General features: G+C 39.8%; 3 protein-coding genes and 1 non-coding gene across 7 annotated transcripts in view; 2 read left to right on the forward strand and 2 right to left on the reverse strand.

Annotated features, from left to right (window-relative positions):
* The first annotated feature begins 214 nt into the window (after positions 1 to 214).
* On the forward strand, positions 215 to 2,003 carry LOC108888348 (cytochrome c oxidase assembly factor 6 homolog). 3 transcript variants are annotated; one of them, XM_018684318.2, is made up of 3 exons: positions 215 to 408; positions 718 to 936; positions 1,211 to 2,003. In XM_018684318.2, exons 2-3 carry the CDS (start codon positions 793 to 795, stop codon positions 1,307 to 1,309), a joined length of 243 nt encoding a protein of 80 aa, XP_018539834.1. In that variant the 5' UTR covers positions 215 to 408; positions 718 to 792; the 3' UTR covers positions 1,310 to 2,003. The 3 variants fall into 3 exon arrangements, with proteins under 3 accessions (XP_018539834.1, XP_018539833.1, XP_018539832.1); XM_018684317.2 differs by having other exon boundaries at positions 723 to 936; XM_018684316.2 differs by having other exon boundaries at positions 216 to 408; positions 781 to 936.
* Positions 2,000 to 27,796, reverse strand: slc13a4 (solute carrier family 13 member 4). 2 transcript variants are annotated; one of them, XM_018684310.2, is made up of 16 exons: positions 26,198 to 27,796; positions 18,087 to 18,215; positions 15,129 to 15,265; positions 14,801 to 14,976; positions 14,565 to 14,628; positions 13,849 to 13,885; positions 13,666 to 13,752; positions 13,321 to 13,505; positions 9,382 to 9,501; positions 9,040 to 9,141; positions 7,826 to 7,927; positions 7,476 to 7,585; positions 5,987 to 6,108; positions 5,469 to 5,630; positions 4,656 to 4,793; positions 2,000 to 4,405 (listed from the first exon to the last, which is right to left on the reverse strand). In XM_018684310.2, the coding sequence occupies exons 1-16, from the start codon at positions 26,318 to 26,320 to the stop codon at positions 4,268 to 4,270; spliced, it is 1,932 nt and encodes a 643-aa protein (XP_018539826.1). In that variant the 5' UTR covers positions 26,321 to 27,796; the 3' UTR covers positions 2,000 to 4,267. The 2 variants fall into 2 exon arrangements, with proteins under 2 accessions (XP_018539826.1, XP_018539825.1); XM_018684309.2 differs by having other exon boundaries at positions 13,849 to 13,888; positions 26,198 to 26,759.
* On the reverse strand, positions 5,110 to 5,197 carry trnay-gua (transfer RNA tyrosine (anticodon GUA)). The gene is given in 2 exon segments: positions 5,110 to 5,145; positions 5,161 to 5,197. It is a non-coding gene; the product is annotated as a tRNA-Tyr (tRNA).
* The window catches only part of zgc:162331 (uncharacterized protein LOC793007 homolog), a 34,777-nt gene continuing 33,303 nt past the window's right edge, over positions 26,472 to 27,945 (forward strand). The window contains exon 1 of the mRNA XM_018684314.1: positions 26,472 to 26,556. The gene's annotated coding sequence lies outside the window, so the exon portion shown is untranslated. The remainder of the gene's footprint in view (positions 26,557 to 27,945) is intronic.

Below are 27,945 nucleotides of genomic sequence, written 5' to 3' on the forward strand. Positions count from 1 at the left end.
GAAAACTGTGACACAGTTTACTTAAGAAGCCACTTTATGGTTAAAGACGTCGTTTAGGTTATTTTTAGTTTACGTTAACGTTACTTAAACACATATTTAACCTTTTTATTCACAGGTAACGTATAAAGTTTCAAACGTGACGCTGTAACTTCAATCATTGATGAACTGCGCCATCACCTGGCACGTCTCGCTAATCACGCCAAGACGTCATCACGCAGCGACAAGGAAGCGCTGTTGTGTGCGTCCTTCACACTGCCAAGTACTGCGTTGACCAGAGTGGTTACAAAAGTCTGTTTTTCGTACTATAGTAACAGTGTCACGCTGATTTTTATGGAGTGACAGGAGCAAACAGCAGCGGTTGTCGGAACGAAGAAATAATCCAGGAGATTTTATCCTTTCATTCATTCAGTGAGTAAGAGTTTTGTGTTTTTGTGTAATAGACTCAGCTACTATCAGCTTAATTCCTTTTTACATAAATGAACGCTATTGCAAGTTAATTATTTGCGGTCTAATGTCAAGCTAAACCTACACACGTCGGTCAAATTAAGATATTGGTCTATTTAGGGTGATGTGAGGGCGAACATTCACATTATAAACTTCCAGTGTAAACCTCATGGAAATTGTCAGAGGACAATACTGACAATAACCGACTATACTGAGAAGTTTAAAAGCATGGGTTAGTGTATTTTTGTGTATGATTGAATGTAACTTTCTTAGAGCAGCAGCCACTGCAGCCTCTGTTTACTCATCCTACCTTGTCACTGGTGAAATCCCTCCAAGATTCAGGAAGCGATGACAGCTCCAAATTCAGCACAGAGGAAGGCATGCTGGGATGCCAGGGACCAGCTGTGGAAATGTCTGGATGATAATGATGGTAAAGCTGCATCCTGCCAGAAGTTCCAGAGTGAATTTGAGGCAAAATGTCCCGCTCAGTGGGTAAAGTATTCCCTCTTTTTACATTCTATGAACAGTAAAGTCAGGGGTATACCTTTGGTATAGACAATTAGGTCAGAAAGGAAGAAGTCAGTCCTGTAAACAATGACTCAAATGCTTTGAAATCCTTTTAAGGGCACACATCACTTAAATGTTACTACTAAAATTAGGCTTCAGCTTTCACCCTGCAAGCAGGTAGTTCTTTAAGGTGAATGCTGTGTGAATTTGAAATGAAATATTATGGGATTGTTGCTAATCTTTTCCTTTTCCCTGGCAGGTGAAATATTTCACAAAGAGAAGAGACTTCTTGAAATACAAGGAGAAGATGGAGACAGACGGCTTCACACCTGCTGAGGGCCCCCGGCAACCCTCCTAACAACTGGACAGCAGACAGTGAAAATCTGCAGACTGACTGACTTTTGGCCTCATTCAGACCAGGGCCAGGACTGGGCCGGTGCAGGACTTGGAAAGCAGTTTTCTAACTTGAATGTGGACCAAGTACTGTACTTGGTCACCTTTATCATTATTTATTTGTACAAAGACAAAAGCTGCATCAGCTCTCATTTTCATAAATATGTGGTATGAGCTCATGTTAACCAACTGGTCTAAGATGCTTTGTAACAAAAGAAACAGGAAAAACTAAAGATCCACAATTATTGAATCCAGTTTAGGTTTTTTTAATTTAACCTGAAAGTTAAATGTAATGTTGGCATTGTGGACACGTTTTAAATTATGCTGTAATACTTACCATTAATGCAGCCTTTACACAAGCACACACACACACACACTGGATCTGTTTCAGCATTCATGCTAATACTGTCCAAGATTATTTTTCTGTGAGTGTTGTTCTGTTGTTTGGTTTGAATGAAGTTTTTGTGCATACAAACCAGCAGTGAGTCTTGATCAATAAATTATACAAGGGTGACAAACAAATACAAGCTGATCTTTACTAATAGCTGATACTTATTATTTTATTTTTTTTTTAATTCAGGAAAGTGCCTCATCAGGCAAAATCTCTAGCATGACTGGCGTTTGTGTTGTTTGTGTATAAATAAAATAAACTCAGTGGTTTTAGTGGTTTTATTGTTGTACATGTATAATGTATCATCCTAACTCTAGTGTCTGAGTTGGATATAAATGAAACATCAAGGTATAACACATAATTTAGGAATATTACAGCTCATTTGGAAACAGGCAAAGGCACATTATATTACAAATCTGCATGTATTTACAAAGGAGTGTGGCCCCTGGGTCAAAGGTCACTGCTGCAACACCATCAAGATGTATGAAACCTTCAGTAGAACTGAATAAATTACATAAGACAAATGTAGGCTTCTGATTCTGCCTACACTAAGGCCTCTTTTTATAATGTAGTGATATTAAAAAAAGACACAAATTACATTTAAAATTTGTGTAAAAATATAAAGGATATCTTTTACATTTTTGCACGGTACAGTGAATGTTATGTGCAAACCTTTTCACCAACAGACAGTTGCTGTGATTTGACAGATGATTGAACAAAATACTGCACCATACAACCCTGTGCTCACTCACTCTCTCTTTAAATGCTTTGGATGCTGCCTTCAAAATAAATGCAGCCTCCTGAACCTGCATTTCTTTCTGTGCTCATGTGCCAGGAGAAAAGACCCACCTCCAAGGTGACAACAAATGAATACCAAACATGCTCATCCTGTTGCTTAACATGCTAAAGAAATACATCTCTTAAATATATACTTTCTGTGATAATTACTGAAGCTACTGGTACTTGATAAAAGTCTGGTGAAGTGTTTTCTACCAGCTAATATATGGTTAAAAATCATTATACTGGTGTAACTCAAGACCTCAGCTTGTAAAGTTTTCTCTGATTTCATGACTTTAAAGTTCTTAAATGTATTCAATGTGACAGAATAGCAGCATCTGACAAACAGGCTGAAGCACCCTACTGAATACTCAGAATAATGGCAGGAGTGTGTCTTAGTGTTCAAGCCTTTCAAACTGCAAAATGAGAAAAAATAGTCAATACGGGAAGAGGGAAGCTCAGACATCAAATCGGTATGAGTCCCAGACTTTCTATATCTTACATACAGTACAATACACATTCTTGACATTGTAATAGAATCAAGTGCAGGGACATAGCTCAGTAAAAAGCACATAAACCATTGGTTTCCATGATTTAAGGAGGATGGTAATGAACCAAGGCGAGGTTACAGCAAGGCACTAACACTGTTACAAGAGACAGTTATACTAACATTGTAGTATAGGCATGTAGTAAATACCCTAGTTGTACTGCAAGGTACCTGGAGTAAGTGTGGCCAACAAATATGAACATGTTCACAGTATATCAGGGCACAAAATCAGCTTTGGTAAAGACATCAGTCACAAGACCTAGATTTCCATAACAATGCAGATAGCAGCTTTTAGTTTGTAGCTACACATACACCAAGCTTTTATCTTTTTAGAAACAGATCATATGGATTCCTATGAAAACATACTGGGTACATCTGAAAGGCTTGATAATAAGTAGCTCTATGGATACAGTACATTAGCAGCCATAGTAAAAGCCTCTTTTCATGCATTTATCTTGTTTTAATACAGCAGTCAGCTCTTTTGTTACACTGTAAAATGTAACCAAAGTGAGAATAAACCAGCTCACTATGTTGCAATGTATGTGATCTGGTGAAAGAGCAATACATTTAAGTGCAGCACAAGTTCAGCAAGCATGCAGTAAAAAGAGGCTTGTCTACAAAGGCCACGTAGCTTATTTCTACCAAAATACCAGCTAATCCACAGAAGAAGGCATGATGTGGCTATAACTCTTTCCAGGCAGATTCTAAAGACATAACTTATCATTTTTCCTATCATAAATCAAATAATAATAATAGTAACAGTTGTTGATCACCTCAAATATATTTGTAGCTTTTAGTGATGTCTTCAGCGATTTGGAGAAAAAAGAATCTCCATCAAACTTTGTTAATGGAGGTAAAAAAGTTTTTGTTGGAGGTCAGAGCTCCACCCAGTGGCCAGTCAGTGACATTCCTTGTAATGTCACTTTACGGCAGATTAAAATGTAATTCTAATTCTTAAATCTAAGCAACAGATAATGTTTTTTCCTCATCTCTTCTTATTGTCCTTCCCTCCACCCATCTTCCTCCATCAGAGCCAGTCTAATCAGTCTAAGAAAGGGCTAAACTCTTGGCAGGACCATCCTCTTGGCACGCCATGTGTCATTTTCTTGTTGTTTCTCCACAAAGAAATATTTGCCACATCTCTTTCTCTCTTTCTGTCTCTTACTGATTCATGCCCTCTTTTTCCACTGGCCCCATGACACCAGTAGTTATAAGCTCCCAGTGACGTTCCTGGCCATTGCCCAGGCTGGGAACTCAGTCAGGTTGAAGAGGGGAACGCCCCATGTGGTTATGGCCAACATTACCACTGCTACACCTATCAGGTTCACCCCGAATCCTGCTTTCACCTAGAGAAGAAAGGGGAAATAAAGGATATAAAGACAACTACAGAGACAAAATAAAAGCCAAAGGGAAATATGCCAGAAATCGTGAGAGTGTTTGTAGTATCAGCTTTAGCTTTTTCAGTTCACCAAGAGTTAAGAAATAAAAATAAATCCTCATGTGAGCCTTTTGATGCTGCAGGTGCAGATGGAGCATGTGACTTGTGTGTGTGTGTGTGGTGTGTGTGTGTGGTGTGTGTGTGTGTGTGTCTCGTACCATATCGCTGATCTGCACGTGGCCGTAACTGAAGACGATGGCGTTGGGGGGGTTCCCAACTGGAAGCATGACCCCAAATGACACGCACATGGTGGAGGGGATCAAAGTGTGGAGGGGGTTGATGTGCAGAGTCTCTGACTGGAAGGAGGGGGGGCAGAACAAAGGGGAGGGGAAGAGAATGAAACAATAAAAGGAACAAGAGAAAGAGAGAAAGGGAAAAGAAAGGAGAGAAAGTGAGAGTTGGTAAATGGGACAAAATGAAAGCAGGTGAGGTAGGAGATGTGACATAGAAAGGCAGAGTAGAGCGGAAAATGATGGAAGACAGGAAAAGGTAGATGAAGGAAGGAGGATAACAAAAGGGGCGAAGAAGAGGAAGACAGATGGAACAGGTAAGAGGTCAAAGGTCACAAGAAACTGCTTCCAGAGACTTACAAGTGAGAGGGAAAACCACAACTCCTTCGAGCCGGATTTGAACCAGCGACCTAAGGATATCAGCATTTAACCACTACAGTCCTCCGCTCTACCAACTGAGCTATCGAAGGGAGTGCTATCAGTGCCGTGTGGGCTGATAATGCTTCGTGACAACACATGGACATTACATTACCTCTTTTAGTCCACATGGGGGCAGCAACGTCATTGTAATGCTGTTATTTTAACCTCACCGACCCCCACTGCAGAAGACATACTTGCATTCAAAACCACTGTCTACAACTGTCCTATTCCTGCTCACCCTTTACCTGATATCTGTGATGATCAGTAACAGTGGACAGTCCTCATTCTGAGACTAAGGGTGTGAAAGAGTGTGTGTCGTACCAGTGCAGACAGGATGGGCAGGAAGACGGTGAGAGTTGCTGGGTTGGAGGCAAACTCTGTGACTGCTGACACCAGCAGGCAAGCCAGCAGGGTGACGGCCCAGGGAGGAAGACCACTCATGGGCTCCAGCTGTCTGCCGATCCACACTGACAGGCCTGACACCTGCACACACACGTATAGACAAAATACATGTGAGCATTCTCAAATGCTACAGTCAGTCTTTCACCCCCGTGTTGCAATGTCTACCCGAAACTCTGCTCCTTTGCTCGGACATCCCTCATTTGATTCAAGATCGTGTGTGACATAGTAACAGATCAGAGCTCCTGGCGGAAATCTCTGAAGTCAGCTATGTTCACAACTATTCTGTAGTTTCTTCATAGCTTTTACCACAATCTAGAAGCTCCCCTGACCTTCAAGAGATATGCTGAGGCTAATCTTGAACATGAAAATGGATCTTAACCCTCAGTTTACCCCTAAAATGGTACAGTACTGTCATACAACAAACACATGCATAGTACCTTGCAACCAGCAGCCAGAGCATAGCCCCCTCCCACTAGGATGACAATCTCCCACGGCATCAGTCTCTGAAAGTCCTTCCAGGTGATCATGGGAGCCAGGGGGTCAGACTCTGAATCATCAACTAATGGTTTAAAATGCAGGAAAAAAATTATATAACACAGATGCTAACAGACATATGGTTATTATTCACAAGCATTAAACTAGCAACATATTTATGGCTTTAAAGGGGCTATTTGTAAGTTTTCTCTGTTGCCGTATGTGGTTTCTTGCTAGGGGCAGGTGGTGGTGATGGTCACTTCCCAAGAGGTTTAGCCATTGTTGCATTTACAAGGCAAGATATTAGAAGGCACCCTCTGACCAGAGCTAATCCTTCAAGGCAAACTGGATGCTACAGTAAGTTGCTATCAGAAAGTGGCAGAGGGAGCACATTAGCATGCTGACTTCAGTAGAAGAAAAGTGATAGAACTAGAAGCAAAACAGTTAACATTACCATTGCTTTCTAACACTGAAGACTAATACTGAAGACAAAACTATGAAAGAACAATATGGAATTAAGTAGCAAACAAAAAAGTATTAAACAAACCTTAATATGTTTTATATTTTAGATTCTTCAAAATAGCCTCCTTTTGCTTTGATGACAGTTTTGCATTCTCTCAGTCAGATTCATGATGTAGTCACCTGGAATGGTTTTCATTAACAGGTGTGCCTTGTCAAAAGTTAATTTGTGGAATTTCTTGCTTTCTTAATGTGTTGGGGACCATCAGTTGTGTTGTGCAGAGGTAGGGTTGGTACACAGTTCTGTACAGTGAATAGTCCTTTTCAACTACTGTTCTAATCCATATTATGGCAAGAACTGCTCAAAAAACTGTCATCAAAGCAAAAAGGTGGCTACATTTAAGAATTGAAAATATAAAGCATATTCTGGTTTGTTTAACACTTTGTTTACTACACAATCCCACGTGTTTTCTTTCATAGTTTTGATGTCTTCAATATTAATCTACAATGTAGAAAATTAGAAAATATGAAGAAAAACTGTTGAATGAGAAGGTGTGTCCAAACTTCTGACTGGTTCTGTATAGTTTGCAGTTGTCTACATGCCTGAACTACATCTGGTGTTTGGAGGTTAGTAGATCAAGAAGTGGCAGCACTAAAACATCATGTGCTGGGCAGCATGAAACAGTGAAATGCAAGAAATGTCAGACTTTTCCAGTGTTTTTCAAGCTGTTGCACAACTGTGGAAAACACCAGCATCTGAAGTTGAGCCATTCCTCAACTTTAATCAGAGGTTTCTCTGACCTGATGAACCTGCAGCATACAGGTAATAAATCAACCTGGTAACACAAACAGGGGCCTGTTGAGACAAAAGCTTCTGGCTACTTATTTTGAATTAAGTATTTCTTTTTCCCTTTTTTTAAATTGGGAGATGAACCAAACATAGTATAGGTAAATCAAAAACTGCCAGGTGGACGGTGCTGGGATGGTGCTGACCTGTGTCTCTATAGCTGGAGGAGGAGGAAGAGAAGGGTCGCCTGGCAGGAATAAGGAAGAGGAGGAAGCCAAGGAGGACAGACACTGTTGCATCAGTCCTGTAGCCTTTCCTGAGAGGGGGAACATAAAGCACAAATTAAAAGATGGAGAAAAAGAGGAGGAGGTTTCTTCTTATTGTCTTTTACTGTTTCAGTATTCACTATGTTAGCCTAATCTTCTTTGTTTTATGACAGTGTAGTCACAGTGCACACATTTCTGTCTGTGTGACAGTGTGTGTTCATCTATTTGTTACAGACAACCCGGACCACTCATCACTGTCTGATGTGTGTCGCAACATTATGGCTACTTACTTCTCAAAGAGAGACGTCCAGCCAGGCACGAAACCTGGCTCTCTGGTGAACCACAGCAGAGTCATCAGGATGAAGAAAACACCAGTCACCACCTCTGGGTAGCTGGGACAGACAGACAGACACACACACACACATATACAGAGAAACCACAAAAGGACGGTAAGCAACAATTACATGAGTGATAACATGAATGTCCCAGTGCCATGTCTGGGTATGTGAGTAAAATACACACACACATATACACACATCGTTATATACTTGTGAGGATCCTCACTGACCTAGTGCATTCTTCGGCCATTAACCCTAACCTTAAAGGTGCTATCTGTAAGTTTTCTCCACCACCAAACATGGTTTCTTGCTAGGAACAGGTGGTGGTGATGGTTGCCAAAAGCTTCAGCCATCAATGCGTTTACAATACAAGAGGTTTCTACTTCTTCAGTTTAGCCCTGAATGCTACAGTGGGTTGCTATCGGAAAGTGATGAGATGGGTCAGCTGGGCTAGAGCTAGCTGCTTATATAAATTCAGTATAAGAAAAGAAGTGATGTAACTACAAACAAAACATTGCCATTACTTTCCACTGTTGGAGGCAGCTTTTGGTGAGTAAAGGAGTCAAGTTTGACGCTTAACTTGCCACATTGCTTCTTAACTGGTAAGTAAACAGCTGTTAATGCTATTGCCCATGTAGCAATAACAAAACATATAGATAGCTCCTTTAACTGTTATGCTTAACCCCAATGTAATCTTAATGTTAAAACCAAGTTTTAACCTTCAAACAGAAGTGAGGACCAGTCAACATGTCCTCAAAATGCATAAATGTTCTCAATATAATGGTTTTAAACTGTAATTGGTCCTCAAAAAGAAAGCAATACAAACCCAAAGGTTACTGCAAGCAAGTTTTACGTTGTTATTTGGCCGTTAAACGTTTTTTGGGCTTTTACTACATTAAATGTCTAAGACAAACTTTTTATATCTGTTTGAATGGCATGTCGAGCTAGACACTTTTGCAGTCCTAATAATTACTGAAAAGTATTCACACCATGACCCTGACATTAAACTCTTGGATTTTTACAACCATTACCATCGCACTACCAATAGTCCCCACAGAAACTGACCATACTCCCATGAATACAACCTCAAAGATTCCAGGGACATCAAGTCAGGAAAGCTAGGACAAAGAAACCAGACACACACACAGACAGTAATAATTACACACCTGATGGGTCCCAGTTTTGCGTACTCCTCATGGATCCTCTTTTCTGACAGCATCTCTCTCTTGGTTTTGCGTTTCTTACTCAGCGAGCATGTTTCCCTGAAGCTGAACACAGCAACAACAACAACAACAATAACATCAACCACACAGTAACCTGACACACTCAGCAAATGGCACCACAGTTCAACATTGAATTATAGACAGAGGGATTATCATGAGTCTATAATGATAAGATGGTAAAAAGTAGACAAGTCAGACGCATACACCATAATCACATATGAATATGACTATTAGCTGAACAACTTACAGCAAAAGAAACACACATCAAAACACAGACACACTCACTTGCAGCCAAGGAAGAGGAAGTGCAACCACAGCCAGGTGAGGACCAGCATGATAATGGCGATTGGGAAGCTGAAGATGAACCACGTGCCAAAGTTTATCACCTTGGCATCTGGATAACGACTGGAGAGACACAGAAAGTCACAGTGTTAGATCAGGATGTCTGCGTGTAGGTGTGTGTTGTTAGGTGTCCTTTAACATTTTATCCAATGGCACCTGGAAATGATAGCTGGAAGGAATAGCACTGATGAGAAATGTAATCTAAATTTAGAGAAAAAGTTGTACTAGCCAATCACACTGACATGTGATTTACTGAAGTTTAACCACTACACACAGTCTTTAAAGGCTGGACTTCATGACCACTGAGAGCTTTTGTGGTGATAGAAATGGAACTTGTCAGGATTAAAAATAACCATTTAACCCCCATCAGCTTTCCATCTTGACCCTGCATTGGTCTTGTGTGTGTTTGCTTTGACTGACAGCTGCTGTCATTTCCATCTTCTTATCTGGGCAGCAGCACAGCTGACTATCCACTCTGATAAGAGGTGAGTGAGTGTAAGTATCACTGCTCTGTGCTGTGACAGTAAAGCCAGCAGGGATAACCGCAGTGTGACCTGGTTTATGAAGCCACAGAACAGGAGTCAGTGTGTCACTGGACATTCATCGCAGTTGCTGTTTTGAATTAATTCTTAAAAATTGATTTGTTTTAATCTTCTGTGTTTCTACCTCACCTCTATTTTAAAGGAAAATCAGTGAGGAAATTTACCTGAACCCACCTAATATCACCAGTATCACTTTAGAGTAAGCACCCTTCATAGAGATTTTATTAAGTGATTTAATTTTTTTTTTTTTTTTTAAATTGTCAATAAATTATTTACTAATGCTTCATGGATCAGTTATAAACCATTACTAAGAGCAACTTTTGGGTTGCTAGGTTGTGAAAAATCTCTTTTGCTGGTGTCTCTCCTGCTCCAGCATAATACTTAAGTTGTCTTGTAGCTCTTTAGTTTATTGTGGAGTTTCCCCAATAAGACATGTGATGTTTGACATCCCTGACAAACAGCTCCAAAGAATCCAAACGAAACATAATTTATTAAGAAATTATCAACATTTACAATTGAGAAAGAATCTCATGGTCTCCAATTAATGACTTGACTTATGAGTGACCAGCTAGAGAGATTTTTCCTAACCATACAACCCAAAAGTTCTTATTAATGGCTTTTAATGGATTCATTTAGCATTAGTAAAATATGAACGATTAAAAAAGCATTAGTAAGAACTTAATAACCTTTTAAAAAGGGTGTCCTCTAAAAAGTAGTACTTGATCAAACGTTCCTAATATTTTACATGCCCAACTTTTTAAGTAGATGTACAGTAACTTCAACTTGAAAACACATTTCTAATGTCTGATAAGAATCCATTATTTTACCTATAACAGTACATGTATTTTCAAATATACTGCATTAATACAGGTATCCTCTGTCATAGTTTCTGAAATTGGTTGTGACTTGATAACATAGCAAGCAAAGCAAGTATTAACAAAGTCCTCTTAATCCTCCAGGCTCAGTGACTGCAAGGGACAGAGTGACCAGTACTTGTCCATTTGAAGTGAGCTTTTGGAGACAAAAGGGCGACTCAGAGCAAAGCCACAAGTGACAGACAGATTGTAGCGACTTGGCGACTAAAAGAGACACAGAAGCAGTGCAATGTAGCAATGGCTGCTGGGAAGATTTATCTGACTTAAGTTCATTTTCTTCCTCTCAAATCCAAAACATGAAAGAAGCTAAATATATTAGGAAAGAAGGTGGAAAATAATATCACTAATGTACAGTAAATAAGCATGCCGTAAATTAATGTTTAGAGTATCTGTCAGCACTGTTTATTGCCACCATTACCACTGCCTATAGTTAGTTAATTCCTGGAAAGCTCCACATTATGGACAGCAGTGGCCACAAGACACAAGTCATCAAAGTCACAGTCAGTTTGAGGCACAGTAAGAAATGTTTTCACAGATGAAGTCTGTTATTTTCTGTTGCATAAAGAAAAGAAAACCCATCATGGGGGTCAGTACCAACGACTCAAATGACTGTGCACCAGTGGCCATTCATGTTCTGTGCACTTTGAACTCTAACAGAGCACTCCACTGTTGATCTACACTGCTGTGTTATTTAAATCTCCATATGTGATAAAGTGTGTTTGCTCAGACGTGCTTCACTGAGTGCTGTGCTATACAGACAGTAAGCAGGGTAAAGGTGACAGAGATGATGATGTGTGTGCTGCAGAAATGACTCTGTCCTCCCTTCAATAGCCCTCAGGCAGCCATCATATCAGTCTTAGTTTGAGTTCATTTACAGTATATTGATCATTCACTGCAGAATAAATAACAAAAACTAAAAGTAAGACAAGAAAAAACAGTGGGAATCAATAGAATCAAATTTAATCTAAATCCAATTACAACAGTGCTTCCAAACCAGTGATATAATCCCTACAAAAAGTAAATTATAGCTTGTGGTTTGTTATCGAAACCAATGTTTGTATGACTGCACCTTACTCTCTGCTATAGCTCTGCATTAAGTGCAAGACTTCCATGCACAGAATTCACTTTTGTGAGAGAGTGTGTGGTGCTGCCCCCAGTGCTACAACTCATGCATATGTGTTATATGGAGCAATAGCTGATTGGATTAAAGAATTCTTTGTTCAGTCACTCTTGCCTGCCAGGGCCTAAAGATGTTGGACTGATGGAAGGGCCTGAAGCTCAATGAACAATGGGCGTTGTTATTTAATTTGACGTGCTGGTGGAACTAGAAGGAAAGTCAGGGGATCACCAAAGTCTTTAGGATTTATCCTCAGGGCACCATGCTTATCTGTACCAAATTTCATGGCTATCCATCCGAGAGTGATAGAAACCAAAAATATAAATGTCAAGATGGCACTAGAGAAAAAGTCAGGAGAGTGGACCGACCACCAATGCCATACAGGGGTTGAAAAGTAAACCAAAAAACAAAATGAATAAAATCTGTACAGGGTTTGGTTTTATGATAAAATGTAAATAACCTGTAAAAACCAAATCCTGTTTACTGTTGGGTATCGTCAAACATAGTTTCCCTGAAAGGTCTGAGATTTATCATTCACCTCAGTAACAAGGTCAAGTTTGCCTGTCAAAGCGTGTCTGTGTATGTGTGTATATTGTGAGGTCAAGTTGATTGCTCAGCCTTTTCGTACTAGCATGGAGTGTTGCAGACAAGGACTTGGACTGACTGACCTGAACACATACACACAAACGCTGACTTTATTTCCCAGGAGCCCCTCATTTATGAAGCCCAGCTTAGCCTGTTTTTGGCTGAAGGTTCAGTTCACTGCATCATGTTCACACGCAATTTACGTTTTTTGGACTGAATTGACTCACAATCATTTAAACTTTTTTTTTTTTTTTTTTGATATTTTAATATTCACTGCTTGGACTGGTTTCTGTTCCTGATAATATTACCTTAGGATTACAACCACTACCACACACACAAACCCACACATACACACAGAATCAAAACCTGACCTTTGTCCAACAAGCTGCGACATGAAGGAGGCCATTCTGCCAGGCTTAGTGCTGCAGCTGGAGGAAATCGGCTCTGTTAGGGCTGTAGAGGCTGATTAGTTTGATCTCAGACCCCGTGTGCTCCCCAGACACTGAGTTAACGTGAAGTGTTTTGGTCCGACCAGCACAGCAGCCAAGAAATCACTCAAGCTGTAAATATGCTTAGAATTTGAAATGGTGTCTGCAGGCATCCTGAGCCAACAGTGGACCAAAATATCTCTCTGATACCAGTCCGGAATTGGTTTTAAAATCTGCTTTAGTATCTATTTTAATTGTCAGTGGATGGTGGATACATGTCAACCCAAGAGATTTTAACTCATTACACAAGTGAATGTGTGTGCACATGTACCTACGTGTTAAACTGCTCAGCAAAGATGAGGTTGGTTGACGTGCCGGTGATGGTGATGAGTCCTCCGATGGTTGCAGCGTAGGTGATGCTGAGTGACAGGCATTTACAGATCATGTGATCTCTCTTGGTGGGATACTGGGAGTCTCTCCTAGCCTTCACTCGCTTCACATTGGGGATTTCAATGGCAACCTGAGGGAGAGTGAGAAGAATGTTGTTTATGAATGGAAAATGTACCTGACATTAATTGATTGTAACTGGTAATTAAAAAGGGAAGTGTTTCTCATTCTTGTTTCCAGCAACCTTGTTGTCACACACCAGCCTCATTACCCTCCAATAAAATGTTCCTAACCTGCGGCAGGTGTCCATTGGTCTGTCTGATGAAGCCCTGGTGACAGACTGGCCTCAGACCCAAACCATTTACCTCTCCAGTCTGGACCTGAGAACAGAAAAAGAAACAACACAGATTGTTCCTGCTCTGCTGTTAATTATTTTACCAGTGACTTGGCTAAGACAAAGCCGTCAGGGGTCTCACCTCACTTAATGTAGAAAGCTCCTGTTTAGTGCAGTCACTGCTGGAGAGATAAGAAAAAAAAATAATGGTAATAAGAATTAACAACAACAATGTGAGGTTCTTAACTCATTTAACAAGAATCAAAAGCATGAGAGAAGTTATTGTTGAAAAGCTGTTTACAATGTAACAACAACAACAAGTAAAAGTCCAAAAAAAAGAAAGAAAGAAAAAAAAAACCCTGAGAGGCAAATGAGAAAAAAAAATCTGGGTATCAGTTTTCTAAGTCTGATCTAAATTGTTTTCTGTGTTTATGACTTAAATGAAAAAAAAAAAAAAAAAAGTTTAACCAGGTGAAAAAATTGTTTTTGTTTTGTCATATTTTGGCCACAAGAGGCTGAAGCGCACCACTACCTCAGTCACCTGTTTTTAGAGTAAGTTAGAGAAATTATCCTGGCAAAACTTTTCACCTTCCAAACATTTTGTTTTTGTCTGTTTTCACAGATAACAAAAAAAGTAACTTAGAAAGATGTTCCTGGTTATTTATAAAACAATTAGTTTGTGAGAGAGTCTACACTCTCTCCAGACCAACAGTTGGAGCTGGCAGTGTCAGGGACTGTGGTACACAGTGGGCACTGGTAATCATAATTTTGAAAAGAAAAATGGGTGAAAAATTGAGGGAAAAAAACATTTATCACCAGTACACCAGTATATATGTTCACACAAAAACACACATGTACCTGTTGTTGTGATAGAGCAGTTCCAACTGATTCTTGTCCAAGTTGTCTTCTTTGTCTGAAACAGCTGTAGACAACAACATTCATTATGACAGCGTAACAGTCTTTTACTTTGATGAGCCCAGTTATCAATCTACACAGTCTGTCACAAGTGTAGCATTGCAATAAACATCTGTTAAATGTTAAAGTCTTTATTATAGTTCTGTGACCTCCCCCTGTAGTGACAGAGCCAGACGTACCGCTGTCATCCTCAGGGGCCTCAGCGGTTTCAGAGTCATCGTGGTTGTCAGCCAGACCAGTGCAGATAAGCTGCTGCAGGACGGCCTCAGCTATAGGCATCACCATGGCTGTGGTGGACGTGTTACTGAGCCACATGGACAGAAACACAGTGCAGCACATGAAACCCAGCACCAACCTGGATGAGATAGAAAGAGGGATGTTGACTGATGTGCATGGGTCTTGGCCACTCTTCAGATCTTCAACTTCAGTTTTTCAGGATTTAGTGTGCAAATTTGCGTGTGTGTGAGAAGAGCCAGAGTATTGATTCAAAGTGTGTGTGTCGCTCACATGCCAGGCTTGGCCCCTGCGATCATGACCATGCGCAGAGCGATGCGTTTGTGCAGGTTCCACTTCTCTATGGAGGCTGCCAGGCAGATGACTCCCATCAGCAGCAGAGTGGTGTCTTTACAGTACTCAGCAGCCACCTGAACACAAACGCACACACATATTTGTATGTTTGAGTTCAAAATAAAAGTCTGTCATTTCAAAATAATTATTTCATTCCTCTTGATGGCACAAAATTCAATTTCATAAATGAATTAGATCTAAAGAGACAGGAAGTAGTCATGAGGCCTTTTGTTTTTCCCTCCTTCACCCACTTCCCTACTTCACCCTCCTTGGTTTGGATCAACACTTACAGTTTGGCAATTGTTCTTTTTAATCTGCTCCACTTCCCACCTGCAGGGTTCACGGCCTCACAGCATTGTATAAGCCTGCGTCTCCTCACCTCTCACCTAAAACCTGCTACACTTCCTCCTGCTGGACTGTTTCAAACACAGCTCCATGTTTCCCTCTCTTTACATTTCCATGGACTCAGTGGATGAACACTCAGGTATTTTGAAAGTGATTGTACTGTTATTGATACAAATGCAAATAACGATTATTAACTTTTATAACAAAAAACTAATTAATCAACAACTTATTTCAGCTCCAGATATTTCTCTTCTTCTACTGATATCAGACAAGTAGGACTGCTTCTGAGGCTTAAGAGTAGCTTTGCAACAAGAACATTTGCTGTTATCTCACTAGACAGGAGAATTAGACAAGAAAAAATAATGATTCAGTTTAATGCTCACTGCTGACTAATGTAAGCCTCAGAGAGATGAGACATGAGCTCCAGGTTTGAAAAGACAAATGCTGCAAGGGCATTTATATTTGACTGTAAGACTTAGTGGCCTGAATAGTTTCTCAGCTCATCAGTTGGTGAAGCACATTTACAAACCCAACTCAGCATTAAGTAGCCAATAGGAATAAGCATTATTAATTCAATGAGTGAAGGATTTGAGTTGTATATACTGTATGTAGCAATGATCCATACAGGCATCCTGCCAGTAGTCATTGGTGGGTTCATGTGGGAAATTGGAGGTATTAGGGGAGACTGGGAGTACCATAATAGACTAAAAATGTTGCATAAAGATATCTGCTGGCATATTTACGGAACACCATGGCAAGAGGCTTACAGCAGTGTTAACAGGCAGCTTTGTCACTGTTTGTCAATGCGATTTGGTCACATGAGGCATACAACTCACTTTTTATGTAACACTGATAAGAGAGGTGAAGAAGGGGGGAGGTAGGGGGAGTTAATGGAAAGGAAACTAAGACTGTGTTACCAGTATTTTTAAAAACTGTGGCATTGTTGGCTGTAATCATCTGGCAACCCAATCAAATTTTACCAAGGCAGAGCATCAGACAGAGCCTGACAGTGGTGCTGATGGGTGGTAAAGTGTGTGAGTGGTTGAGTGTAGGCATGTGTGAATGCTACAAGATTAGGGTATACAAGGATGACAAAGTCATAGTTGATAAAACCTTTACCGCTGAGTGACGACGCCTCTGGTTTACATTGACATGTAATAAAGCAAGTAACACTGTATTGCAAAAACCCTGATGGAAACATAGATACATCACATACTTAAAAGCACACAGAAACATGCAAGTGGACTATGTTCTTGAAGCATACTCAATGCAGTTCACAACACAAAGAGGCCTTTCACCCATATTCTTTCTGATCTGGAATTACTGTACATCCATATATACAGCAACCAGATCAGCTGACTCTTTCTACCAGCACAGTAACACGTTGTAAAAACCGGATATCCCGGCATGCATGGTAGTCTGTGATTGCTGGTAAGCCCAACACAGTTTACCGCCTGGCCTAAATAACACAAGAGTTTCTCTCCCTTTTCCTCCTTTACTGTGACATTAATCTTATTACAAACAGTATGTGTGGAACAGGTATCCTCAGTCATCAAATGAGCTCTGTTCTGCAACATGTAAATTGAGAAGAATTTCAAAGTACTCCAAGTAAACAGTTACATTTCAGCATAGGCTTATTTAGATTAAGGCTAACAGAGTTTATTTGGGAAAGGGGGGTGGGGAGGTGTTGAAACAATTGCCCCCAAATGACACACAAAGGGCCTTTCTGACTTTCTGATTTGTTGAGTATCTTGATGGCATCAGTGGAAGGAACACCAGCCTGCAGGACATGAAAAATCAATTTGTACAACATTATCATGTATGAAACTGCCAATCAGAGTTATTTATTTATTAATCAAAAGTCCACTCTAATTTCATATGTATATGTATACACACCAGTGACACTATAGGGAAGCAACTTGTCATAAAATATGTAAAATACCTAAGTAACTGTCAATATTGCAGCTAAAATTGAAAACCTCCATCTCAGCTTGATTATTTTCCAAATTATTTGGGCTGAAGCAATCAGACTGTGCTGTTTACAAGGTAGTTTTTCATTTCACACTGATTCACTGAGTCACTGTGAAATGATAATGTTATCAGTGGCAACCTAATTTGAACATTGGAGGGGAAAGCGCAGGGGGTAGAGGGGACAAAATGAATTTTTATTTTCTGTTAAAGATTGATATAACTGTGTGTCATCTGACAGTGATAAACCCACCAAAAATTATCACCTGACTCTATAGTCTTATGAGGATTTTCAACTTATTTTAATTTGGTTTCCAGCAGGCAGGCATTTTTTTAGCAAAAAAAGCTCAGATAAGTAAGTTGACTGCGCTGCTAATGAGTTCCAAACAAAACGTGAACATTGTTTTCTGTAGTTAGTACTTAACTGTAGCTCCACAGCTGTCGGGTCTATACCTCTTACCTTTGTGTGAGGTTCATTTACTTGAGAAAATGTGATTTTGATCAAATTTTGTTTCTGATGTCACCAAATCAAATGAAGTTTAAAAAACATCAAACATACAGTCAGATAAAAAGACAGAGACTCACCTCACTTGACTTGAGCACCCCAAAGAGCGGGTAGAGGAAGGCTGGAACCAGTGCAGCAGCACCCAAGGGAACGGCTTCTGACACCCAGTAGACTGCCGTCACCATCAGCACATAGGCACAGCATGCCTCCTGCAAGCAGGAAAATGAATACTGAATGCATCATCGCCTGCTTCATTATTATAATATCAGAAAACACACAGGTTCATGCTTCTTTTTCAGACTTCCACAGCACAGCAATTTAAAAGTAAACATATCTAGACAATGAGTCAATGCAGGCAATGAGAACAAGAAATCAAACAACTAGTAAGCTAGGTTAGCTGTTACCCCCCACGTCCATCTTAATGCTGTGTATCAATATTCTTGTCCATGTTGTGGTTTTGGGTAAGGACCCCAACGCAGACACAGGTATGTGGTGAAACAGTCCAGAGATTTTTTGCAACAAAGGGAAAACAAAAAGCTTATGGTGGTGGTGGAGGTGGTGAGGGCAAACAAATCCAAAAGGAGACAAGGGTGAGTCCAAAACACAAGGGGATGAAAGTCCAAACACAAGGGATGCAAGTAAACACAGAAACACGCAGGAGATCTCACACACAATAAATTCCACAAAAACAACTAAACTGACATCAACTCAGTACTCAGGCAACTTAAGAGGGGAGGCACAAGATTATATGCACAGGAAGTAATTAACTGATGGAACACAGGTGAGACTGAAAAAAGGTGGGAAAGAAACAAAGGCAGGGAGTCAAAGCACAAAAGAGACACAAGTAAGGTGAATGTCAAAACAAAACCAAGAAACACTGGGAATGGGTCATGACAGGCAAAGTCATATTGTGAAAGGTTCATAATTATTTTTAACATGACATATGTATGTACAAAAAGCACCTTAAAAGTGATATTAGAAACATATTGAAGGCCTGACATCTTAAAATGATCCAGGAATCAATGAGAGTCTACTAAAATATCATTGCTCCTTTAGGCACTTTCAGCTATTAGAAATGTTAGTGTACAGTGTGGTTTGTATTCAGAATCCAACTGGGCTGCACACACACTCTGCACCCAGACACACACACCGATGTTGCATTAATCTGGTTATGGTTATATAATATCGACATACCAGACCCTCGTGCCGCTCTGTCGCAACTCCAGTGGGCTTAGTGACAGGCTCCCCAACCTTAAAAACTAAAGAGGAGTCTTGTGACATTTATTAGGACCTTATGAAAATTAGTAAGACTTCTATTAACCTTTTACATTACTCAGAAGACAATGAATGCAGCATGAAATGTGTCCATCCTGTACATGTTTTTCACCTGTTTTTAATATAATATTTGGACAGTGGTTTGTTTAGTCTTGTCTGCCCACATTAGTAAACAGTTCCCGCCATTGCCACATGCTGCGTGAACTTGTAGTACTTTTACGTAAGAAGAACATTCAGTATAACATCTTGCAGTAACAGGTCAGTTAATCTCAAATTAATAAACCCAGAAGGGAGAGAATTAGCTGCAGGGCCCCGGCATCAAACGTGTCCAGACCTGTTCAGACCTCACAGCTGTTCAGGCCACAGACGTCTTAGAAATCAGTTACTCTGATGTGATAAATCACCTGCTTAGTCCATTACATAGGACCCCTATAAGCTATATGCATCTTTGCTGACAACTGTTTACTGTATGTTACAAGTTTCACTGATTTGATAAATGAAAAGAAATGTAAATTATGACCTTTCTTTCTAAAAATTCCTGCAGTGGGAAATATTCAAACAATTCAGTTCCGTTCAATTTATTTACATAGCACCGAATCACAACAGAAGTTATCTTAAGACATATTTCACATATAGCATAACTAGACCAACTCTTTATATTATATTTACAGAGAGAGACCCAACACTTCCCACCATGAGCAAACACTAAGTTTAAGAGGCAGAAACCTCGAGCAGGTCTTGGTCACAATTTTTAAATACGAAAAACAATGTGTGACGCTTGTACAACAGCTGGAACTGATGGAAGGTCAAAGTTCAATTTCATTAGTCTCTCTCTGTGCAGCAGAGAATGTATAACTTACAGTTGGAAGTGATCATTCACAAAGACATAAAGGTTGAGTAGGTTGACAGCTGATTGACAGCTTGTTTTTATTAGTTGTCCCTAAGCACTGGTTTGGCTTTCATAGCACAAGTTGTCATTCTAAAGCCACAGCCTGTGGATTTGGCAAGAACCAAAGAGGCATTTCCAGGCATTAGGCACACAGCTGTTGGATTGGGCTGAGAACATGAACAAGGTGTTTGGGTTCATAATGAAAGAGGGCCTCACCAAAAGAAAATATTACAACAATTTTAATCCCCTCAGGACAAATACCAACTTTTTATAGAGAAAAAAATATGATTAAAAATATAAATTATTAAAAATATTAAAAAATACAATAAAATAATGTTTTTGCTCATCAGCAGTGTCTGCTTCCATTTGGTTGACAACAGTTTTAATCAGCATGTCTGACTCAACACAACTTCACATTCAAGAAACATTAGGTAAGTGAGGAAGCTGCCTGATAACAGGATTAAAAAGATAAGGAGTTGAGGATTTAACTGTTGACTGAGAAGAATGGAAAGAGGAAAAGAGAGATGGCATAAGGGAAGAAAGAACAAATGGACAGATAGGGACAGAGGTGGCCTGACTCAGCAGTCACTGATCATCGATTATTGGTCTGTTTATCAGAAGACAGTTGCCACACAAAGACAGAAGCTTCAATCAGATCCTCAGACATTCATCTGTGCTTCTAAAGCTGAAGTGCTGTGTAAGCAGAGAGGTAAGTATCACTGAGTCGCTGTGGCAACCTCTGTGATAACTAGACTTTATACTGAGACGTGTCAGGGAACAGAATCAATACATGATGGTACTCTAATGGACGAAAGCCTGTGTTTGCTTTGAGGCCAGACCTGGTTTTAAGATGGGCTTCTAAGCAAGAAGCAGGTAGACGAGTGAAGTAACCAGAAATCATTCTTAAAAAAACACACACACATCAGAGTTTTTGTCTTATTTCAAGAGAACACGTTTTAAGAGAAGAAAAGGTGTAACTACGTCAAAAGGTTTTTAGGCTACCTGACATTTTGGAGTAAACAGTGGATGAGAGAATATATATTAAATCTAGGCAAAAGTTCACTTGATTTTTTGAGGCTGCAAAAGAATGTGATGCTGGAGAGCCTGAGGTGAAATGGACAATGTTTGTGTGTGATTTTGTGAGTGTGTGTATGTGTGTGTGTTGGCAGGTTGCACTACATTAACACTGCCAAGGCTGAGAGTTTTGAGCCCTAAAGTAGCTTTCCGAAACAATCACATCTTTCCATCTCACATTAATGTTTTGCGTGGAAAGCAACAGTCCTGGCCATATGGCTGCAAATTGTTATTTTAATAACCACTATGTCTAACTGCAGACACTACTCATTACTGACAATCCATGTGTAACTGGAGCACCATATGTTATACCACAGCCAGAGAGGATTCTGATTGTATAATTTCTCATATACACACAAACACTCTGACATAACAGCATTAGCATTCTTCTTTTCTTCTGCTACTACACTAGGTTAATTAGCTACCGCTAGACAGTTTGTATTCCGAGGTGTCAACACAGTACATACATTTTAAAGACCAAATAGCAAAACATGGATGTACACTATTGTCTTAAGTATAAGGAAGACTATCCATCTTGACTTGTGCACTTATGAAAAATAACTCTCTCCTGCACTTCCCATTTGGAGCTACTAGCTTCTCAGTTGTGTGTTGCATATGCAATAATACATAATGCAACAAAGATCTCAGGCTGGGGTAGAACCCAGTACATTACAAGTGTATGGGATGCAGTTCAATCCGAGGGCTTATGAATGCCCTCAAACTAAATCTGTAACAATGCAATTAATTCTTATGGATTTGATCTTATGCACTGAACAAAATTAGCTTTCCTTGCTTGTTTCAATACTCTGTTGAAGTCTATGAAGCACAAGAAGAAATGCTAAAGTACTAAAATGCTATACCATTCAGGAGTATGTAAAGTAATTGTTGTTTATATGAGCTGCAAATACGAATTCAGCTTACTTGGTTTATGATTACAACTTCTGGAGGCATAAAACATCCACATATATGATTTTAACTGACACGCACCAGCCAGTAAGAGACAATTACTTTACATGGTCGTGATATAAATTTCTGTAAATTAATCATTCAGCCAATTTGGTTTTGATATGATGTCAGCATGTTTGCAAGTTATATGTAGTGTCTGCTCAGCTAATTATAAAATGTGTTAGCGTAATCACATTAACATCAGTGTCGTAGTGTTCCTGCAAATATTTGACAGTATTAACTGACCAGCATTTCTCCAGTCTGTCACTTTGATGGAGCCAGATATGGTTTCAGGGATTTTCATTATATCTCCATGACCTAAAAACTTCAGGTTTTTACAGCTGACAGGACAGTTTCTGTCTCCACATGTAACAGAAGCCCATTGATTGTCCCATCAGTTTATCTGTTATCAGTGGTCAACTTAGGATGTAGAAATGATTGGTCTTTAGGAAAAACACACAGTGGCTTAAAGACTCCTGGCAGATAAGGTCACAGCTGCTCTGGAGCTCAGCTGAGGACCAAATGACTTTTTAAACTAATAGATAACACACACACATGCTCTGCATGGACAAATAACCCTCAAAAGCAAAAATGCTTGGTAAGGAGATGGAATCACATTCATGGTTACCCAGTAAATGGCACATACAGTACTGATCTGATCTTATAATGATACATGAAGATAGAGATATATGATGATTTCCATTATGTTAACTGCTCATAATCCTTTTCTTAGATAACCAACTGCAATGCTCTGAGCTAAACACTAACATCAGCATGCTAACATGCTCACAATAACAGTGCTAATATGCTGGTGTTAAGCAGGTATAATGTTTACCCAGTTCAAGATTTCAGTTTAGCATGTTAGCATGCTGACATTCACTGATTAGCAAGTAAGTAAGTACAATGATGGTGCTAGATAAAAAGTTGATGTTTGCCAAAGTTGGTACAAAGCTGGTTTTATCATATAGTTGTTGAGATATTTCAGTCTGGACCAAAGCTGTGGACCAACTGACAGACTGTCTTTTCCAACCTAAGAGCTGCACTGCAAGCATACCTAAAACTTAAATAAGATTAGATAATATAATCCTTTATTATATATAATGGACTGTAATGTAGAATCCCACAAGGAATATTTGTGTGTATCCATGTACATGTCTTCCCGGACTCATGAATTTCTATGGGGATGCAAAATGGCACAAGCATGACTCTGCATGACATTAAGCATATCTGCCATCAGCTCTGCATGTCTGTCTCTACCTCTCTCTGACCTGGCCTGACTGCATCCAGCAGATGTTCTGCCCTGCTGCAGCTGGACACAGTACCACTCCAAGCACACACACAGTGTCACTCTGAACCCCTGTCACATTCCTGACGCAGTATGGGGTCCCTGGTGTCGTAAGCAAGCCACGTGGGGGCCAAAATCCAGCATGGTGGTGGGTTGATTATATAACTTAATTGCTTGGATTGTTTCTTTCTTTTTCTTTGTAGTCAAGTTTTTGTTCTTTTGTTCTTTCTTGGCCTCATCCTGTGCAGCCTACTCCTGCCAAACATCCACCACCAGCCCTGACATAACAGCAAGGCTCCTGGGCGACAGTGCTGATTGGCTGATGGAGCACATAACACTTGCTTTGAATTTTAATGGTGTTATAAGAAGCACAAACACCTGTGACACAGCACAACTAATACATGTACACAACACATTAATGCACACCTACCAGCACTGATACATCTACATGTGACTGTATTATCATTTATTAGAATATGAGCCAAAACAAACACACCTGACACGGCCATTTAAATAAGTTTGAACTTAAATCGTGTGTGTTATGTGTCACTTTTATAACTGTTGATCAATGATTTGTAAAGTAGTGAGCACTAATACAGATTAGTTGATCACTGGACATATTAATTTTACATAAATGAAAAGGATTTTTTGGTGTGTGACACAAAAGGGCACCTGGCTACAGTTGGTGTTGCTCATGAATTACCAGTAAATTAAGATTCACATGAGCTACTGTAAGTAACAATTTCTCTAAAATATATATACCAAGATTAAGGTCATTTAAAAGCATGAAAGTACTTCCAAAGACAACCACTTTTAACCCTTTCTTCTCTTCCTTTCAGCTGTATTCTCCAATCCAAACCACCAGAAATAACACATGGACTTGCTCTTTTTGTAAAAAAACAGAAAATATTAACCTTATTTTGAATGAAAGTATAGAAACAAAAATGTAATTTGTATAAATATAACTGATATATAAACATTATTTTTCAAATTTTGGTTTACATTGTACAGACTGAGCTCTCATATGAGATGTAATTCCCCTCTACCATTGTCTGTATTAGGAAAAAGAGGCATATATTTTCCTCCTGATGGTTTAGTCTCTGAGGATATAGCTGTAACTACCCTCTGTGTTTCTCAGAGATCTTCGGGTGTTTGTTATTCAGAGAAACAGATGCTGAGCCGTGACTTGAATGTAATGGTAATCCATGAAAAGCACAAACTGGGGCTAACGAGGAACATTTGGACCAAAGGCTGTAGAAAAACATTCTTAAGTCATCTTGAAAGGTGAATTGGAGTTTGCTGCTCGTCACTGTTTGTTAGTTACTGGTGGCAGAGAATGTGATCCTAGTCGAGCTTTTCTCAGGATATGATACACAGTGCCAAAAGTGCCTCCTGTGGGTATCATGTAATCTGGTATAAGAGCACGTTTAGTGAGTTTGTTCCTGTGATCCATAACAAAATCTTACAAACAGAACAACTCAGACACAACAAAGCAGCTCGCTCCTCAAATTCACCAAACAGCAACATTATGTTTAATCTACACTGAAATTTCTGTTAGTTTAGTGTAATGCAGTGTGGCAGACACAGAGACTCACAGAGTCATGCCGCAACAAAACTTTACTCAGCTTGTGAGTTACCAGTACAGACAGTCTTGGCAACACAGACTGACGAGTTTCCTTTAAAAAGGTGAATGCTTGTACAGATTGGATTTGTGCAGATTGAGATAATCCTATTGTTTGCTTCGCAGATTCATTCGTCTCAGGAAATTTCCTTAAACATGAGCTACAACGCACAGGAAAATAACAGAGAGAGAGAGACTCATGAACCTGAATGAGTATCAAGTTGTTCTCTCCTTCTGTCCCCCTCTCTTCCTCTTTGCTCTTTAGCAGAACACTGATCTCCATCTCATCAACATGTCGCGACATCTCCTCTCCACACACACAGCCTCAGCTGATGGTCGGCACAGCACGGGACAAGCATTCATCAAAACAGAAGACAGTGTGCCTTTTGACTGATTCTCTCTCTCTTTCACGCAGTCAAACACACACACACACACACACACACACACACACACACACACACACACACACACACACACACCAAAATCCCATCAGGACACTACAACCATTAGCAGCAGCCAGGAGGGACATCAACACATCAACTGGAGGTTTTATTTACAGCTGTATCGGATGTTTTCTAGGTATTTACTGAAATTAAACTATGTTGTTTGCTTATATATTTAATGTTACCTGACTAAATAACTCAAAATTATAAGTTTTGAAATAAAAAACAACATTGTAATAAGCAACATTTATGGCACTTCAATGTATGTTGTAGTTTTTGCTGTTTTTGCCTCTCTGTCAGACAACTATAGTAACTTATATAGCTTGCATGCCTTTCTAGTGCACACTGGAACATTTATCATCTATAATACTTTAATATTATAGATGATATATTACAATAGTATGTAACCATGTGGTACTCTGGGAACAATTCCTGGATATTTTGTCTGCAAAATAAAACTTACATTTACATGTTACATATTTTAAAAATGTTCCTATGTGCATCTGTGGTGGTCAATATGGAAATTAACTGACTTTGGTTTCCAGTAGAATAGTCATACATTTGACAGTGGTGACAGTAAACTGTTTTATATTTTTAGTATTCTCCATTTATTATGCATATAACAAAACATGCATATTTTAATGATTTCTTTTACTCACGCTGGTGGGGTGGATGAGCGGTAGGGGAAGCAGGGACAGCGGGATGAACACCACAACGATCAGCTTCCTCGCCTTCCACAGCTTCCTGAACAGATCCATCCTGGTTGCGGCCTCCAGCCTCATGGGTGACCCGGGTCTCTGGATCGGACGGGCCACAACTCAGCAGAACCGGGCGTGAGAGTCACAAACGGGGCAAATTCTCAAAAGCACCGCTGATCGTGGAGAGCTGGAGGAAGGAGGAGGAAGAGGTGGAGGGAAGCCGTGTCCTTGGAGAGCGCTAAGTTTTTTTTGGCTGTGCGCTTTTACGCACAGGCTGGAAACGGTCACCGGACCTGCGTGTGTGTGTGTGTCTCTGTGAGGTGAGTGAACTTGCCTGTACTTGCTTTTTCTAATCTGAGCTTTACTTCAACTCCCTCTCCTCTCCAGTCCCTCTCTTCCTCTGAGTGTTTGATGCTCTCAGAAGCATCAGGTGCGGCTGCCGGTGCTTTTATGAGCCTGGATAGGTATGCTAATTAATCACTGCCTTGCCCCACCCCTCGCTGGCTGTGTGCCTACCAATAAGAGTTGTCTCAACTTTAGGGCGTGGATGCGCTCGGATCTAGATCTAGTGTGCATGGATCATAAAGTGTTTTAGTCAGTGAGTGTGCATAAACTATTTTCTTATCTTAATGTTGTAATAGATTAATGGTTTACAGAATAAGTAATTCATTTACACTTACACTACAATCATACACTCCTTAACAGCAGGAATTCTTAACACATCAACAAGTTTGCAGTGTGGGACACATGGTGTCCGAGGCCAGGACTGGAACTACTGAGTTGAGGCTGCAGTCACACACTGCCTCCTACAGGACTCAGTGAGTCGGTGCGAGGAGGTAACTTTTCCAGCCAGAAGCCTGAGCCCTAACAGCCAAGTTTTAATATGAATGTCATAGTTTAATTGATAGTAAATGGTAAATTCAAGAAGAGGAGGAAAACGTTATAATTTCTCTTTCTTTACACAGTCATCACCACAGTCAAATCAACACCCCTATACCAGGGGTCAGCAATCAGTTTCCAGCATGAGCTTTTTTCCACTATTTTTCATTGAAGGGCCAACATTGTACAGACACAGTGAAAACACAGGCCTGTAGATTTACCTCTATTAAGTCATTTAAGAATAAGTTAGATTGTATTACAGTTACAGTTAGTTTTAGGATTACATCTGAGGTTATATTTAGTTTTTCTCATCAGTAACAGGCCTACAGAATTAAAGAAAGTTGTCAATACTTATTTGACAAAAAAGAGATATACAGATACATACTCGTATAGATATACATGACTGACAGTATGAGTGAGACACTGTTGAATTTACAAAGCAAGATGTCATAATGTGCTCTCATGTTGGACTGAGGACAGACCGGACGCTACAGTGACACAGTATTGAAAAGCGGTATCATGAGACGGGACGGTGCTAGTTGGTTAGCATGCTAGATTCAGTAGAGGAAAAGAAATGATAGAAATAGAAGCAAAACAAGATGGGCGTTGCCTTCAGTTAGGTGGCTACTTATTAGAATTAGTGAGAAACAAATCTGTTCTGGTAAAACAGGCCCCTCTACAAAATGGGGCCTCAAGATTAGGTGTTGCTTTAAGGCCCCTATCAATTCTCTTTATAGTATGCTTTAGTGATGCATATAGAGTATCAACAAACAAATTTCCAATAAATGTAATCACTACATAGTAATTGGCATAAAGTGAACATGGAGGCT

Source organism: Lates calcarifer, linkage group LG18 (genome assembly GCF_001640805.2).
Source record: "Lates calcarifer isolate ASB-BC8 linkage group LG18, TLL_Latcal_v3, whole genome shotgun sequence".
NCBI classification, from domain to species: Eukaryota; Metazoa; Chordata; class Actinopteri; family Centropomidae; genus Lates; species Lates calcarifer.